At 39.5% G+C, this 12,177-nt stretch overlaps 1 protein-coding gene across 5 annotated transcripts in view; it reads right to left on the bottom strand.

Moving 5' to 3' along the window:
* dmd (dystrophin) overlaps positions 1–12,177 on the bottom strand; it is a 217,626-nt gene that overhangs the window by 20,652 nt on the left and 184,797 nt on the right. For all 5 annotated transcript variants that reach the window (XM_014998044.2, XM_088014614.1, XM_088014602.1 and 2 more), the window contains 7 exons: positions 10,820–10,992; positions 10,548–10,704; positions 9,933–10,044; positions 8,562–8,830; positions 8,285–8,431; positions 3,660–3,723; positions 3,098–3,158 (listed from right to left, as the gene is read on the bottom strand). In XM_014998044.2, the coding sequence (XP_014853530.2) occupies positions 3,098–3,158; positions 3,660–3,723; positions 8,285–8,431; positions 8,562–8,830; positions 9,933–10,044; positions 10,548–10,704; positions 10,820–10,992 (983 nt within the window). The remainder of the gene's footprint in view (positions 1–3,097; positions 3,159–3,659; positions 3,724–8,284; positions 8,432–8,561; positions 8,831–9,932; positions 10,045–10,547; positions 10,705–10,819; positions 10,993–12,177) is intronic.

Here is a 12,177-nt window from a genome sequence, read left to right as displayed (position 1 = left end):
GGCAACCACTTGTTTCACCACTTATTTTATGGCTTCGGCATCACTCTGAAACAAATTCCTCTTACTTTCGAGCAGCATAACAGGCGTTTAACTCAGGTCGTCAACAATGCTCCCAGAGGCGTAGCTAGGATTCTGAAACACTGGGCTCAGGAGGGGGCCGGGGGTCTTAATAAATTATAAGAACATCAAAAGTTAATATGAGTAATTCAATTTAACTAGTAAAACTTGTGCACATGCAACATTGTATTCATATTTAAGATTATCGGGATTAATTTAAAAATGTTCTTAGATTGCAATGTCTTAAATATTGTCACCTTCCTAAAATTTTGAGGGGCTGATTTTTTGTCTTAAAGTCAAAATCACTTTTGGCAAAAATAAATTAGACCATTAGTTTAAGAAGGTGACAATATGTAAATCCATGTGGTTATTTTATGTTATTTTTATGTAACCATTTGTGTTCTTAAATAAACTATTATTCCTAACAATCTATTTTTATAATTATATTTTTAAGTATTCATTAGGAATGTCCAGTGACATCATACAATAAAGCGATATATTTAAGGTGTGCCTCCCAATAGCTCAAATGTGACATCATCGTCTGGGAAGGAAACACTTAGTCTGATTTAATGTTAGGCAGTGGAAAACATTGCTGTGTTTTTACACAGAGTAAAAGAATCTGGCTTCAACTGTCATGCTGAGGGGGTGATGAGGGACAAATGGGTTGTTCCAGTCCAATCCCCTCTCCTGTCATGTCCTTGGTTAAGACACTTCACCCACCTACAGTTGGAAAGCCTGTTTCTATCCCCTTAAATTCTGTCATATTTGTTTAAAAAAATGCATTTGTGGCTTGAGCAGCAAAATTTGGTATGTGTTTTTCAATGCCAAACAACTTATGTTTTGCAAATAAAAATGTGTTGGGGGGGGGGGGGGGATGAAGCAGTAACAATATAAACCATTTACAAGCAGCATCTGTGGGAAAACAAAGCCTGTGGTGACTGAAGGTTAACTTAAATCCAGACAGATGTTCAGATGGGATTCAGCAACCAGCAGCTGAATTCTTTCTCTTCTCTTAGGAAACAAACTATGTCAGACATCAATGTCCGCCTCCACAGAGCAGGGTTAATCAGGTACGCCACCAGAATTTCATAGGTTGGGCTGTTTGAAGAGAGGATTTTATTTATTTATTTTTTAAATGGGAAGAGTCCACATACTCAACTCTGATGATGCGGCACCACTTAAGGAAAAGAAACAGGGTTTTCTACAGTATTCATACAGTAAATTGGTAAGATACATTGTCGTAACAAAATCAAAAAAATTTTTTGTAGTCGAATTTACCTTTGCTTTAGTTCTATTTTTACTTGTATTCATTCTAAATAATTACCTATTCTAACTTTTAAAATAGTTTCAAATAAATGTAGATTTCATTTCCATTTCTATATTTCATATGTCTGTCGTTAATTTATACTGACAAATATAAGTGTCCCGTTCAGTTTGTGTTTGACATAGGAAGATTATTGGTGGCGCACAACCTCCAACCTCTTATTTCCTTCTTCAATTAGCAGTATAAAATATTGTATAAAATGTCACTTCAGGTGAGAGTTGCTCTGAAACTCTAGAGGTCTGTTTTGATCTTAGCTACTAAGATTGAAGTATTCTTTTACACTTAGCCACAATTTTTTTTATGAAGATCTTTATTTTGAAATTAAACCTGCTTACTTCCTGTCTAGCCTGGCCTGCCGCTCAGCATCGGCCCACAGCTCTGCTAGACCAGGCAGAGATCAGGCTCCCTGCCTCTGAATCCCTTCCCCCCCTTCCTGCTGTTTCAGGGAGCAAAAGAGCCTGAACATCATCTGAGGGGGGTTTTCACCTCCCTGACAAGAAGGACGGACAGCGAGAGCTAAACACCACTCGCACTCGGCATCGTGAAGCAGAGGGAGAACGATAAAGGCCGGCTGGGAGAGAGCTAGAGGAGGGAAGGAGAGCAAAGTGTCTTTTACTTGTGAGAAAGGAGAGATAAGCTGAGATGGAGGAGGAAGGGTGAGGGGAGGTGGGGGGGAGTAGCTCTGCTTTGGGAGTCAGTGTTGCAGGATTGAGGAGAAAAGTGCAGACAAGTCTCAACTGTTACATTAACTCTGGAACAGTGTGGAGGTGTGTGAGTGTGTGTGTGTGTGTGTGTGCAGTGAAACAAAAGCCGTTTGTGCCCATGCGAGTACAGCTGCAGAAATTCGGACGATCCACTCTGGATTTTATGCCCCCAATTACTGATGAGTACCAACTGTAGAGTGAAAACATGTGGATCCATCAGGAGATCCTCGCCGGTATTTAAACATGAACAGCTGCTACTGAAAAGCTTCCAGCTGATTTAAAATGCAGAAGCATGTGTTCAGTTGTAGCATCTCATCTTTTTTCCTGGTAAGCTGACAATTTGTCCAAGACTTTACAGCAGCGCGTGATCCCTGCGGCGTAGGTTGACCTCTTAAGGAAAAGTTCAAACATGTTCTCCGCTTTGGTGTCCAAATAATTTATATCAGATTCTTCCAATTCTTCTTTTTGTAACTTCAGCAGCCTCTTTCTGATTGTACAACACTAGCAAGAACGTTGACCTTTCCATGGTGACGTTTAAGGGTTTTTTAGACTCTTAAGCATCTTATGGTCTGTTTTCAGACGGCGACGTGCTTGCGGTCTGAAATCTGCGTTAAGGACTTGAAGTAAGCACGAACAACTGACTTGCAATTCTTCCAAAAGCTCTTTGTCACAATGTTCCCTTATGGTTGATGTACAGTGGTTCATAAGTTTGTCCCAAATCAGCCTTTAACATCATTGAACCACAAAATGTAGGAATTTATCTATATACTGTCCTTCTCTTGACATCGATCAAAACCACTAAGCTTTAGTCGTTTCTGAAACATACGTCATATATATGTAAAACAAAACAGAAGAAGTAAAGGCGGTAAATATGTTAAAAACAAACATGAAGTTGAGTTAAAGTTCCCAAGGGAAATCCGTTTATCTCAGAACAGAAGAAACAGAGCTGCTTTCACAAAGGGCAGGAGAATGTGAGGATCAGCTGGCCCACCACCCAGAGATCTGCACTTACTTGATATAATAGGGCACATTGTTTGGAGAGATGCCCTGCTCGAACGGTCTTTCTACCGATCCTGGAGAAGACACAGGGACAGATGAGGAGTGTCACAACAAAAGACCTGAACTTTCACACAGTTTATGCATTATCTGGGGGAAAAAGGTGCAACAAATCCCAAGATACTCTTCTTTTTAATCTTCTTTTTGTTACTTGACCTTTACAAAGATAGGATGTTGCAAAGCGAGCCTGCTCTTTAATTTACCCTGATATGTAAACTATTCTGTTTTTCAGTAGATATAAAAAAAATTGTCCCAGCTTCTTGTTCTTTTTTCCTAACACACTTCCTCCTTTCACTTAACTTTCCATTAATAACCTTTTATGGCTTATGGTTGAATACTTTCCTGTATCATTTATTTATTTTTGTGTATTTTAGGGGTTTACATTAGATAAAAAAAACAAAAAAAAAAACACACAGCTACCAAAATCAACAGAGTAAAACCTGGCAAAATCATAAAGTTTAGCATCATTTTATTTTATTGGCCATATAGAAATGAATATGAGAGGGGCGGGGCCTCACCTTGAGAAAGGCAGAAGTCTGTGTGAGCGTCTGTCAGCTGCTTCAGATGTTCTTTGACAGATATCTGTTAGACAGAAAGCAGGAGCCATTCTAAGAAAAATAAAATAAACATTTTTATTCATTGCCTGACCCTCTGATGTTCATTTAGATACATTTTATGACCAAAACACAAATCAATTCAATAATTCTAAAAGCTAACAAGAATAGTTTAGAGTTTTAGAAGAGCTGTTCTCATACAATACATACAATTAAAATGTATTTGATCAAAGTGATTTTCCAGAGTATTATTCTGTGTTATATCCCTTCATTTTGAATAAATTAAATCTTGCCAATTATCTACTAATTTATCGAGATTTTGCCAACTTCAGCAAAATCTGAACTATGCCTTTAGTTTCTTCGGTTGCAGCGTGTAAAAAAGTAATGGAATAGATCAACTTTACATTTTCCAGATGTATGTTTTTCCCTCCACTTTGATGTTATTTTTAATCACCAACTAACAAGCTACGTCCACTTGTTTTAGTTGCATCGTTTGGTTTGTGTGTAAAAAGAAAAAAAGTTATTTTAGCCAAATATATCAACAAAAATAAATCTAAATTATATACATTTAAATCGACACTTGTAAATAATTATAAAGTGTACATAAGAACACATTGGTGGCCTGAGTGAAGAAAACAAAGATGAACATGGACAGGATGACTGAATGTGAAGTCGAGGACCTGCAGGGTGATGCAGTCTGAATGAGGCATGTCTACATGCTTCATTTACAAATGTTATCTGAAATGTAAAAAGTATCAAAACAACAGGAGTCCCACTCTCCTGTCAACTCACTTCCTCCTTAACTCAAACTATTATAAATACCACCAGGATCTATGAACCATTTGGGTTAGGTTCATTTCTGCCAAAAAAAAAACAAACAAACACTTTCTAAATTAGATTTTAAAGGACAGGACTGACAACAAGATCATTGTTTGATAAATAGAAATAAAATATTCTAAAGTGTTCCAGTATTTCTGCTAAAATTTCAGCTAAAGTCCTTTAACTAGCTGGGTTGTCCTTGTGGATGATCTGGTAGCCCCCCAATATTGGATAACTTGACAAAAGCACAAGTTTAGCCTGATTGCTAAAAGTTTGTGTTGGATCAAAACCTGATGAGGTTGAGACTTTCCCACAGGCATTTCAATAGGTTTGAACATCACCATAAAGTTAATTTATTTCAGTAATTAATTTTAGTTGTTAATGTGGATTGTTTCCTTGCCAACACTGCTATTGGTTTCCTATCAATGTTATTTTTAGTAGAATTAAAAAGACTAATGTCAAAAATGGTTCTTAAATATAATTTTCTATAGTCTGTATTTCAATTTGTGGTTTTATGACTTCCATAAATAATATCTACCAGCAGAAGGAACACATTTGTGGAGGGGTGAATAGTCCTGGAGCCACGAGACAGACATACTTTACTATTTTTAGTAAAGTAGTGTCTGTGAAGATTAAATGCATGGCAAAATATCATTCCTTAATAGAAAATGATGGAAATTCAGCTGATTCTTGCTGCTTTGTCAACGCCTGCCAGGAAGCTACATCTTTAAAATCCCCAGGGGAAGCACCATGGTATGTGTGTGAGCTTGGGTGTTGAAGTCCTCAAGCTGCTGGACTGAGATGGGTTAGAGTCCATCTTTGTGGACAGACTGGCTCATTAAACATCCAACCTTTCATCTGCTACCCAAATGACAAAGCAGCTGATGACACAGCATGGGAAAGAGGAAGTGAGAGGAGGAGAGCCGCGATGTGAGATGAAGAAGATGTGACAGTGATGGCCCGTCCCAGTTTTTCTGCTTCTATGCAGCCAGGGACTGAAATTACCTTTGAGTCCACCTCATCCAGTCCATTGCTGCCCGAGTTGCTTTTTCCCGTATCCACGGTAACCTGATTAGAATTGTACAAGAGACGGTGTAGGATTGTTGAGGCAGAATCTGCTGCTATTACCGAGAGTGCACTTTGTGCCTATGTTGACCATCACCTGCGACCCTTTAGGCATAAAAGAACAATGTGAACTCGCTTGAAAGAGCTGAATCTCGAGCTATTCCCCTCCTCCCAACACAGACATACACATATATTAGATGTACAAAATTAAGTTTAGGCATAATCCCATCTAAACAAATCATTAATACCTAGATTGAAGACTTAAAAAAAGTTTTTAAGAACCAGTTTAAACTCTAAAAGGCAACATTCAAAGGACAATGAAAAACAAACAGGAGAAGCCAAAGTAATTACAACTTTAGCTTTCGGTATCAGATCAGTAAAACAGTCAAACACTCCACATTGGTTCGGCAGGTTTTGTTGTTCACCCCTTCTTTCAGAAGTGCATTCTTCAAAATGTACAGTTCCACGATTGCCGTGATGACTGAACAAACTACTGCATCACTGGCCAACACTGGATTTCAGCTCAGGTCAATGCTCTTGAAAAGTTCTTGAAGGTTTAACCGTATGTTTGAGACATAAGAAACGTCTTGAGATGCCTCACTTAAACCATATGCAAACATTTAATACATCCGTAGAGATGAGTCCTGATTCTATTGTGATAGGGTCCAACTTCTTTGATGGACATTTTATTATTCACTGTTTTTTTGTTTTTTTTGCATCAAATACATTTTTTTGCAGACCCAGCTGATATTACAGGATGTTCCCATGGTGCCATAACACACAGTAGTGAACTGTGTGTTATGGCTAAAGCCGAGCAAAGAAACACCTTGGTTTATTGTTGCAAAAAAGAAAGCCAGATGTTTGTGTCGGTGCCAAAGCATCTGCTCCGGTCCGAACTTCAGAAAGACCAGCCTTCTGGTCCTGTCACTGCTGTTGCATCCAGGCGTCCATTTCATCCGGCTGATTGGCTCTATCCGTCACACCCTGTTATGATCACCGGTTGACTTCCAGTACACAAAGGGTGGTGTTTATTGTTGCTGACACAAACCGAGGCTGAACTGCCTCTGATCACTGGCACCTCGTCATTATGAAAGGATTCTACCATGAAGGCTGAGCTAGCTCAGTTTAATCATAGTAATCTTAGTAGTAGTCAAAATGTCTAAAATATTTAGAAGAGCCCTCAGATCATAAAAGCTGGTTGTGATAAAAGACTTGGTGTAGTCTCAGGAGTACAGTCTATAATCTAAATGTTAGTTCAGCCAGCTACTGCTACTACAACCTGATGATATATTCTTTTATTACATATTAAATACATGTAATTACTCACCATTTCAACATTTTATTTTGCTTTACATACTGAATATGCAACTAATTAATGTGTTAAAAAATGAAAATTTGCTCAAGTTTGAGCCATTAAAGTAGTTTTTTGGGGGTAATACTCGGTTAGATTCTAACATTATCTAATTTATCTTGGCCACAAATCCTTCTGAAAAGCTTTCAGAAGGATTTACCAGCAGATACACAAAGGAACAAATCAGAACTAACTTAACGCAGCTACTTCCACATGATTTTAGCACTGCAGTTCTAGAATTTATTCATTGTGTGCAAACTTTGTGTTCTTTATCGGCTGTATAAAGAACACATTTTGAACAGTAAATAAGTTTTATGATTGGAAACAAATGTGTTTGTATCCAACCTTAGTTAGCTTAGTGATAGCATTAAGGCTAAATTCAATCTTGCTAACAAGGCATAGCTCATTAGCTTCCTAATGTTAATTAATATGAATTAATTCACAAAGCAGTAGTGCCAAGCAGAAACCATCTACCGCAGAAACTAGCGTCCATGATTTTCCTTTTCTCCGCTCTTGGGGGATACAACCAATCAACATAAAGGAAAACGAATGGCATTCCTCGATTGGCTGTTTTGCAAACACCAACCAATAGCGTGTGAATTAGCATTGCGCTTAGCGAGTCCAGCTTCTCAAGCTGCATTTTGTTTTAAATATTTCAGATATGGATTATAATATAAATCTGTGAAGAGGCAGGTTTTCCACCAATACGGAACCGCAAGTGTGTGTGTGTGTGTGTGACCTCTGTACCTAATGAACCATGACACCACCAAAGTTGGGATTGTCATTCACTTCACCAAATGTATTTGCAAGAAAACTTAACACGGTTTGGGGCTGAGGTCTTGGCTAAATTTAGTCAAAGCAATGTCAGCCTTGGTTGGTTAATAGAGTGCAAACATTGCTCTAACGTCCTTAAAAGCTTTGCCTACATGTGTTTTCAGTGCTTCAGCTTTTCAGCCACCTTAACATTTTGATGGAAGGCACTCAGGCTAATAAGGTAAAAGCTATGACCTCTCAATCCATGAACATATAAATTAAGTTAAGAGACCTTTACGATGACAGGTAAAATGTCTTCAAACAGCTGAATTTAGTCATCCACTGGTCATGATTGCAAATGAGAGCATTTTAGTAGGTAAAATTGTAGTTAAATAACTAAAAACGGCAAGGTTAGGGAACCAGGAGCTAACCAGATTGGAGGGTTAGTACCCTGGTTTAGGTTGGAGACAGTTTTGTGTGTGTGTGTGTGTGTGTGTGTGTGTGTGTGTGTGTGTGTGTGTGTGTGTGTGTGTGTGTGTGTGTGTGTGTGTGCGTGTGTGTGTGTGCGTGTGTGTGCGCGAGAATGTTTAAGGGTACATACTTGCAGCAGTCTCCAGCGCGTGTTGAGATCTTCAATGCGTTCCAGGTTGCTAGGAGACAACTGGATGTCGGATGGATCGAACGTTGATGCCAAATGGTTCATGTGTGTCACATCGTCCTTAATCAGAGCTATTTCTTCCTGGAACTCCTGAGCCAAAGGGAAACACACACATATATATAAACATTTGTAAACACTCAGATTAAAATGACAATGCAGATAATTACTCTTATGAAGAAAGAGTCTTGGTTTATTCTCTGTTGGTTTATTCTGGAGTTACCTTGACTCTGCTGATGTGCTCAGGTAAGGAGTCAATCAACAGTTCCCCTACGGGTTCCCAGCCCTGCTTCACCATCTCTGCCTGCTTCAGCTGCTTGTCCAGCAGGTCTTCTGCTTCCTGGAGCTCCATCAGTCTGTCCAGGGCCAACTCCAACCTCCTCTGCCAGTCGGCCGAGTCGACGTTGAGCCGGTCCCACCTGCTCACCACGTCGTCCGCCTCTTTGCGCAACACTCGGCCCACATTCTGAGCACGCTCCTCCGGGCTGATGTCTGACGTTTGGGATAAGTCAGGTCTGGCAAAATGAGTAACTCATAGCAACAGCCTCATTTATTAAGCTATATTTGATCAGTTGTGCCTCTGTGAAGGTACAACTAGTATGTTTCTAGTACAACTAGTATGTTTCTAGTACAACTAGTATGTTTCTAGAAACTTTCACCTATTCTTCACATAATAGCTCAAGTTCAGTCTGGTTGGATAAAAAGCTCTTGTAAGCCCCAATTTCCAAGCCTTGCCACATATTCTCAATAGGATTTAGGTCAAAATTTTGACTAGACCATAGAAATATTTGTGCCTTAGAAAGGTATTTACACCCTTGTGTCTGTCCCTCAAGTTGTTGAATTTTGGCCATTAAACTTGGCCAAACTCTGAGAGCCACATGAGGGCGATAGAGCTACTGCCTGAAGCACTGACTGAGCAGACGCTGGAATTCCCCTCTTCCTCTCTGAACCTGCTCAATTTGGCAGCCTGTCAGATTTATTAGACCACACTTTAGGCTTGGCTTGTTTTGTAGTCCAAGTTGCTGCCATGGTGCAAACAGCATGGCCAGTAAAGCATCTGGCACTGCGTTTCCATGTCGACCTCCACAAGCAGTCGTCGCTAGGCTGTCACTAGGCATGTTTTTAATTTATGAGCAAAGAGAGAGGGAAAGCTAATTCTCCTTCCTTTATGTCAGATTTGAGAACTGAAGGAGTTTACATCCTCCAAATCCAAAAGTTCATCATTCTACAGGTCGGGTAGTGTACAGGGTGTGTGAAACTGAACCTAAAACGTGGGAGATCACCGTTTAATTTATGATTAAACAATGTAGTAAACAACATTTTCATGAAGACTTCTTTGACTACTCAAGGTGTAGTTAATTGACCTTTGAGGAAAAGTCAAAACTTTTGTTAAAGTCAACATGTGGCATGTTCATCTTAAGCTCTAAGTGAATAAAATAACCAAATAAATAAATAAATAAATGTCAAATGGTTCTTTGAAGGAACGATCTCAAAACAAAAACATTATAAAGCAGGAATAAATGCGTTATTTATGTCAGCGAATCTGTTTTAGACATAAATGAAGTTTGTGTGTGTGTGTGCGTCTGTGTATTACCTCTCAGTTCAGGTGATGGCGACTCTCTAGGCAGTTCGGACAGGAAGAATCCCACATCATCAAGAGCCTTGGTCACCACCGGATCCTTGGCTCTGAGCTCCATTTTGAACCCCTATGACAGACACACAGACGCACGCACGCACGCACGCGCACACGCGTGCACACACACACACATGCACACGCACATGTTCAAGTCTCTTATCTACTTACACCAGAGGTAGCTCTCATTCCACTTATCTTTGATCTCAGAACAAACGATGCTTGGAATCGAGTGTCAGCTACACTGAAGGTTTTCTTCGATTTCATTGGCTGTTTTACCATTTACCATGACAGAACATTATATTTAATCTTTACTTATTTTGTTTTTTTGTATTTTTTGGTGGCAAACCCTGCATGTAGACATTAAATTATGATGCTAGTGTGAGTTTCAGGAGGTCATGGATTCTTCCAGTCTGATTCTTCTCATTTTAGGCTTTTATTATTGTCCCTAAACACAGCAATTTTCTTTTTTTTTAATCCAATAAAGTTTAATTAAAACAATTTTATGCCAGAAAAAAACATCACATATTTCCTTATTAATCTTAGACATAAGCTTGTGTCATGTTTCCCCCTTACTCTGTGTGTATCCAGCTGGGACTGCACGGTGGGAACATCGCCCCCTACAGGCTTCTCCTGCTCCAGCTGCTGACTCTTGAGCCTTAGCCAGTTCAGCAGCTCCTGCAGTGACATGTGGAGCCTCTTCCAGGGAGCCATCTCGGAGTCCAGCTGTGACCTACCAAAGAAGCACAAGCTTTTTCCTCCCACCTTTTTTTTTTTTTTAAATCATCTGGATCCAAACTGAAGCATTTCTCCCTCTTTGGACCGTCTGCAGTCCAGGTGTGTCTCACCTCATGCTGAGAGTCTTGCTGCGCAGGTCGTTCCAGCGCTGCCTCATGTTGTCCAGACGCCTCTGGAGCAGAACCCTGTCCTCAGGGTCCCTCAGAGAGGTCAGGATCCTCTGGCCGTTCTCATCCAGGGAGTGATACAGCTCTTCATGGCCGTCCACCTCTGCCTGGAGGTCCTAGTTTAACACAAACAGGAAGGATTTATAATAAAAATGCTATATGACTTGAGAGAAATTTAGTTTTGTAATTTTAATGCCTTGAAATTGGGCCTGTCTCTTTAAGAAACTCCTGTTCTTTCTGAAACTCCGCCTCCAGGAAGTCATCACAACATGGCTCCTCTATTAACCCTTTAACAACATTTTTACCAGTGTTGCACTGAGAAATAGCTCCTATAATGAGCTCTGCAGTTCCACCAGGTGTTTGCTAATTGCTGCTGGCTAGTCTGAAGGAGCCGAGTGGCGTCCTGGGGGAGATCTGCACTTCGGTGTACCCAGGAGTTTTGCACAGCTGTATGGTTGCTATGGGGATTAAAGTAAATGCTTTACTCAAACATGCGTGACAGAATCAAAGTAACACTCAGGTATTTTTTTATTTTTTTTTGATAATTTAGTAGCATTATAACATGGTGTAAAGCTCAAGAAAGTTGCCCCTTTAATGCAACAAAATCTTGATGGCTTTTTCTGCTAATAAAATCCTCATTTGAAAACTGCTTTTTGTATGTGCATGTGTTATATTAAAATTTGACAACAGAAATCTGTATTTTAAGGGATAAAAGTATTATGCAAATTGGACTGTTGTGAGCTTTAATTCAACTCAGTTAAGTTTATGTATATAGCACCAATTCTCAACAAATGTATCAAGGAACTTTACAAAACAAATTGCCGCCATGTCATCAAAAAACATAACTGGAGTGTTGCTTTGATTCTTTCATGCATGTTTGAGAAATTCTTTAATCTCCCATGGCAACCATGCAGCTCCTTCAGACTAGCCACTAGCAATTAGCAAAACTGGTGGAACTGGTAGCTCATTATAGGAGCTACTTCTCAGTGTAACACTGGTAAAATGTTGTTAAAGGGTTAATAGAGGAGCCATGTTGTGATGACTTCCTCAAGGCAGAGTCTCAGAAAGAACAGGAGTTTCTTAAAGACACAAATGCCCAATTTCTCGCAAAGTCAAATTTTCACTGAAGTTGACATAATTACTTGACTGTGCTGTAAATGATACTCTGTGACTAGAAAGCACATAACACTGCCTCTTTAACCAAAGATTAGGTCAGACATGAATATGACAAGAGAAGAGTTTCACATGAATCCAATGGGCTCAACGATCATCGGTGAAACAAAGAAGTTCTTTATCCATCT

The sequence above is a fragment of the Poecilia mexicana genome, unplaced genomic scaffold (assembly GCF_051168715.1).
Source record: "Poecilia mexicana isolate PSO_F unplaced genomic scaffold, ASM5116871v1 scaffold_2, whole genome shotgun sequence".
In the NCBI taxonomy this organism is placed as follows: domain Eukaryota; kingdom Metazoa; phylum Chordata; class Actinopteri; order Cyprinodontiformes; family Poeciliidae; genus Poecilia; species Poecilia mexicana.
Note: the sequence above shows the minus strand (reverse complement) of the source record. Positions and strands in the feature narration are given on the sequence as shown.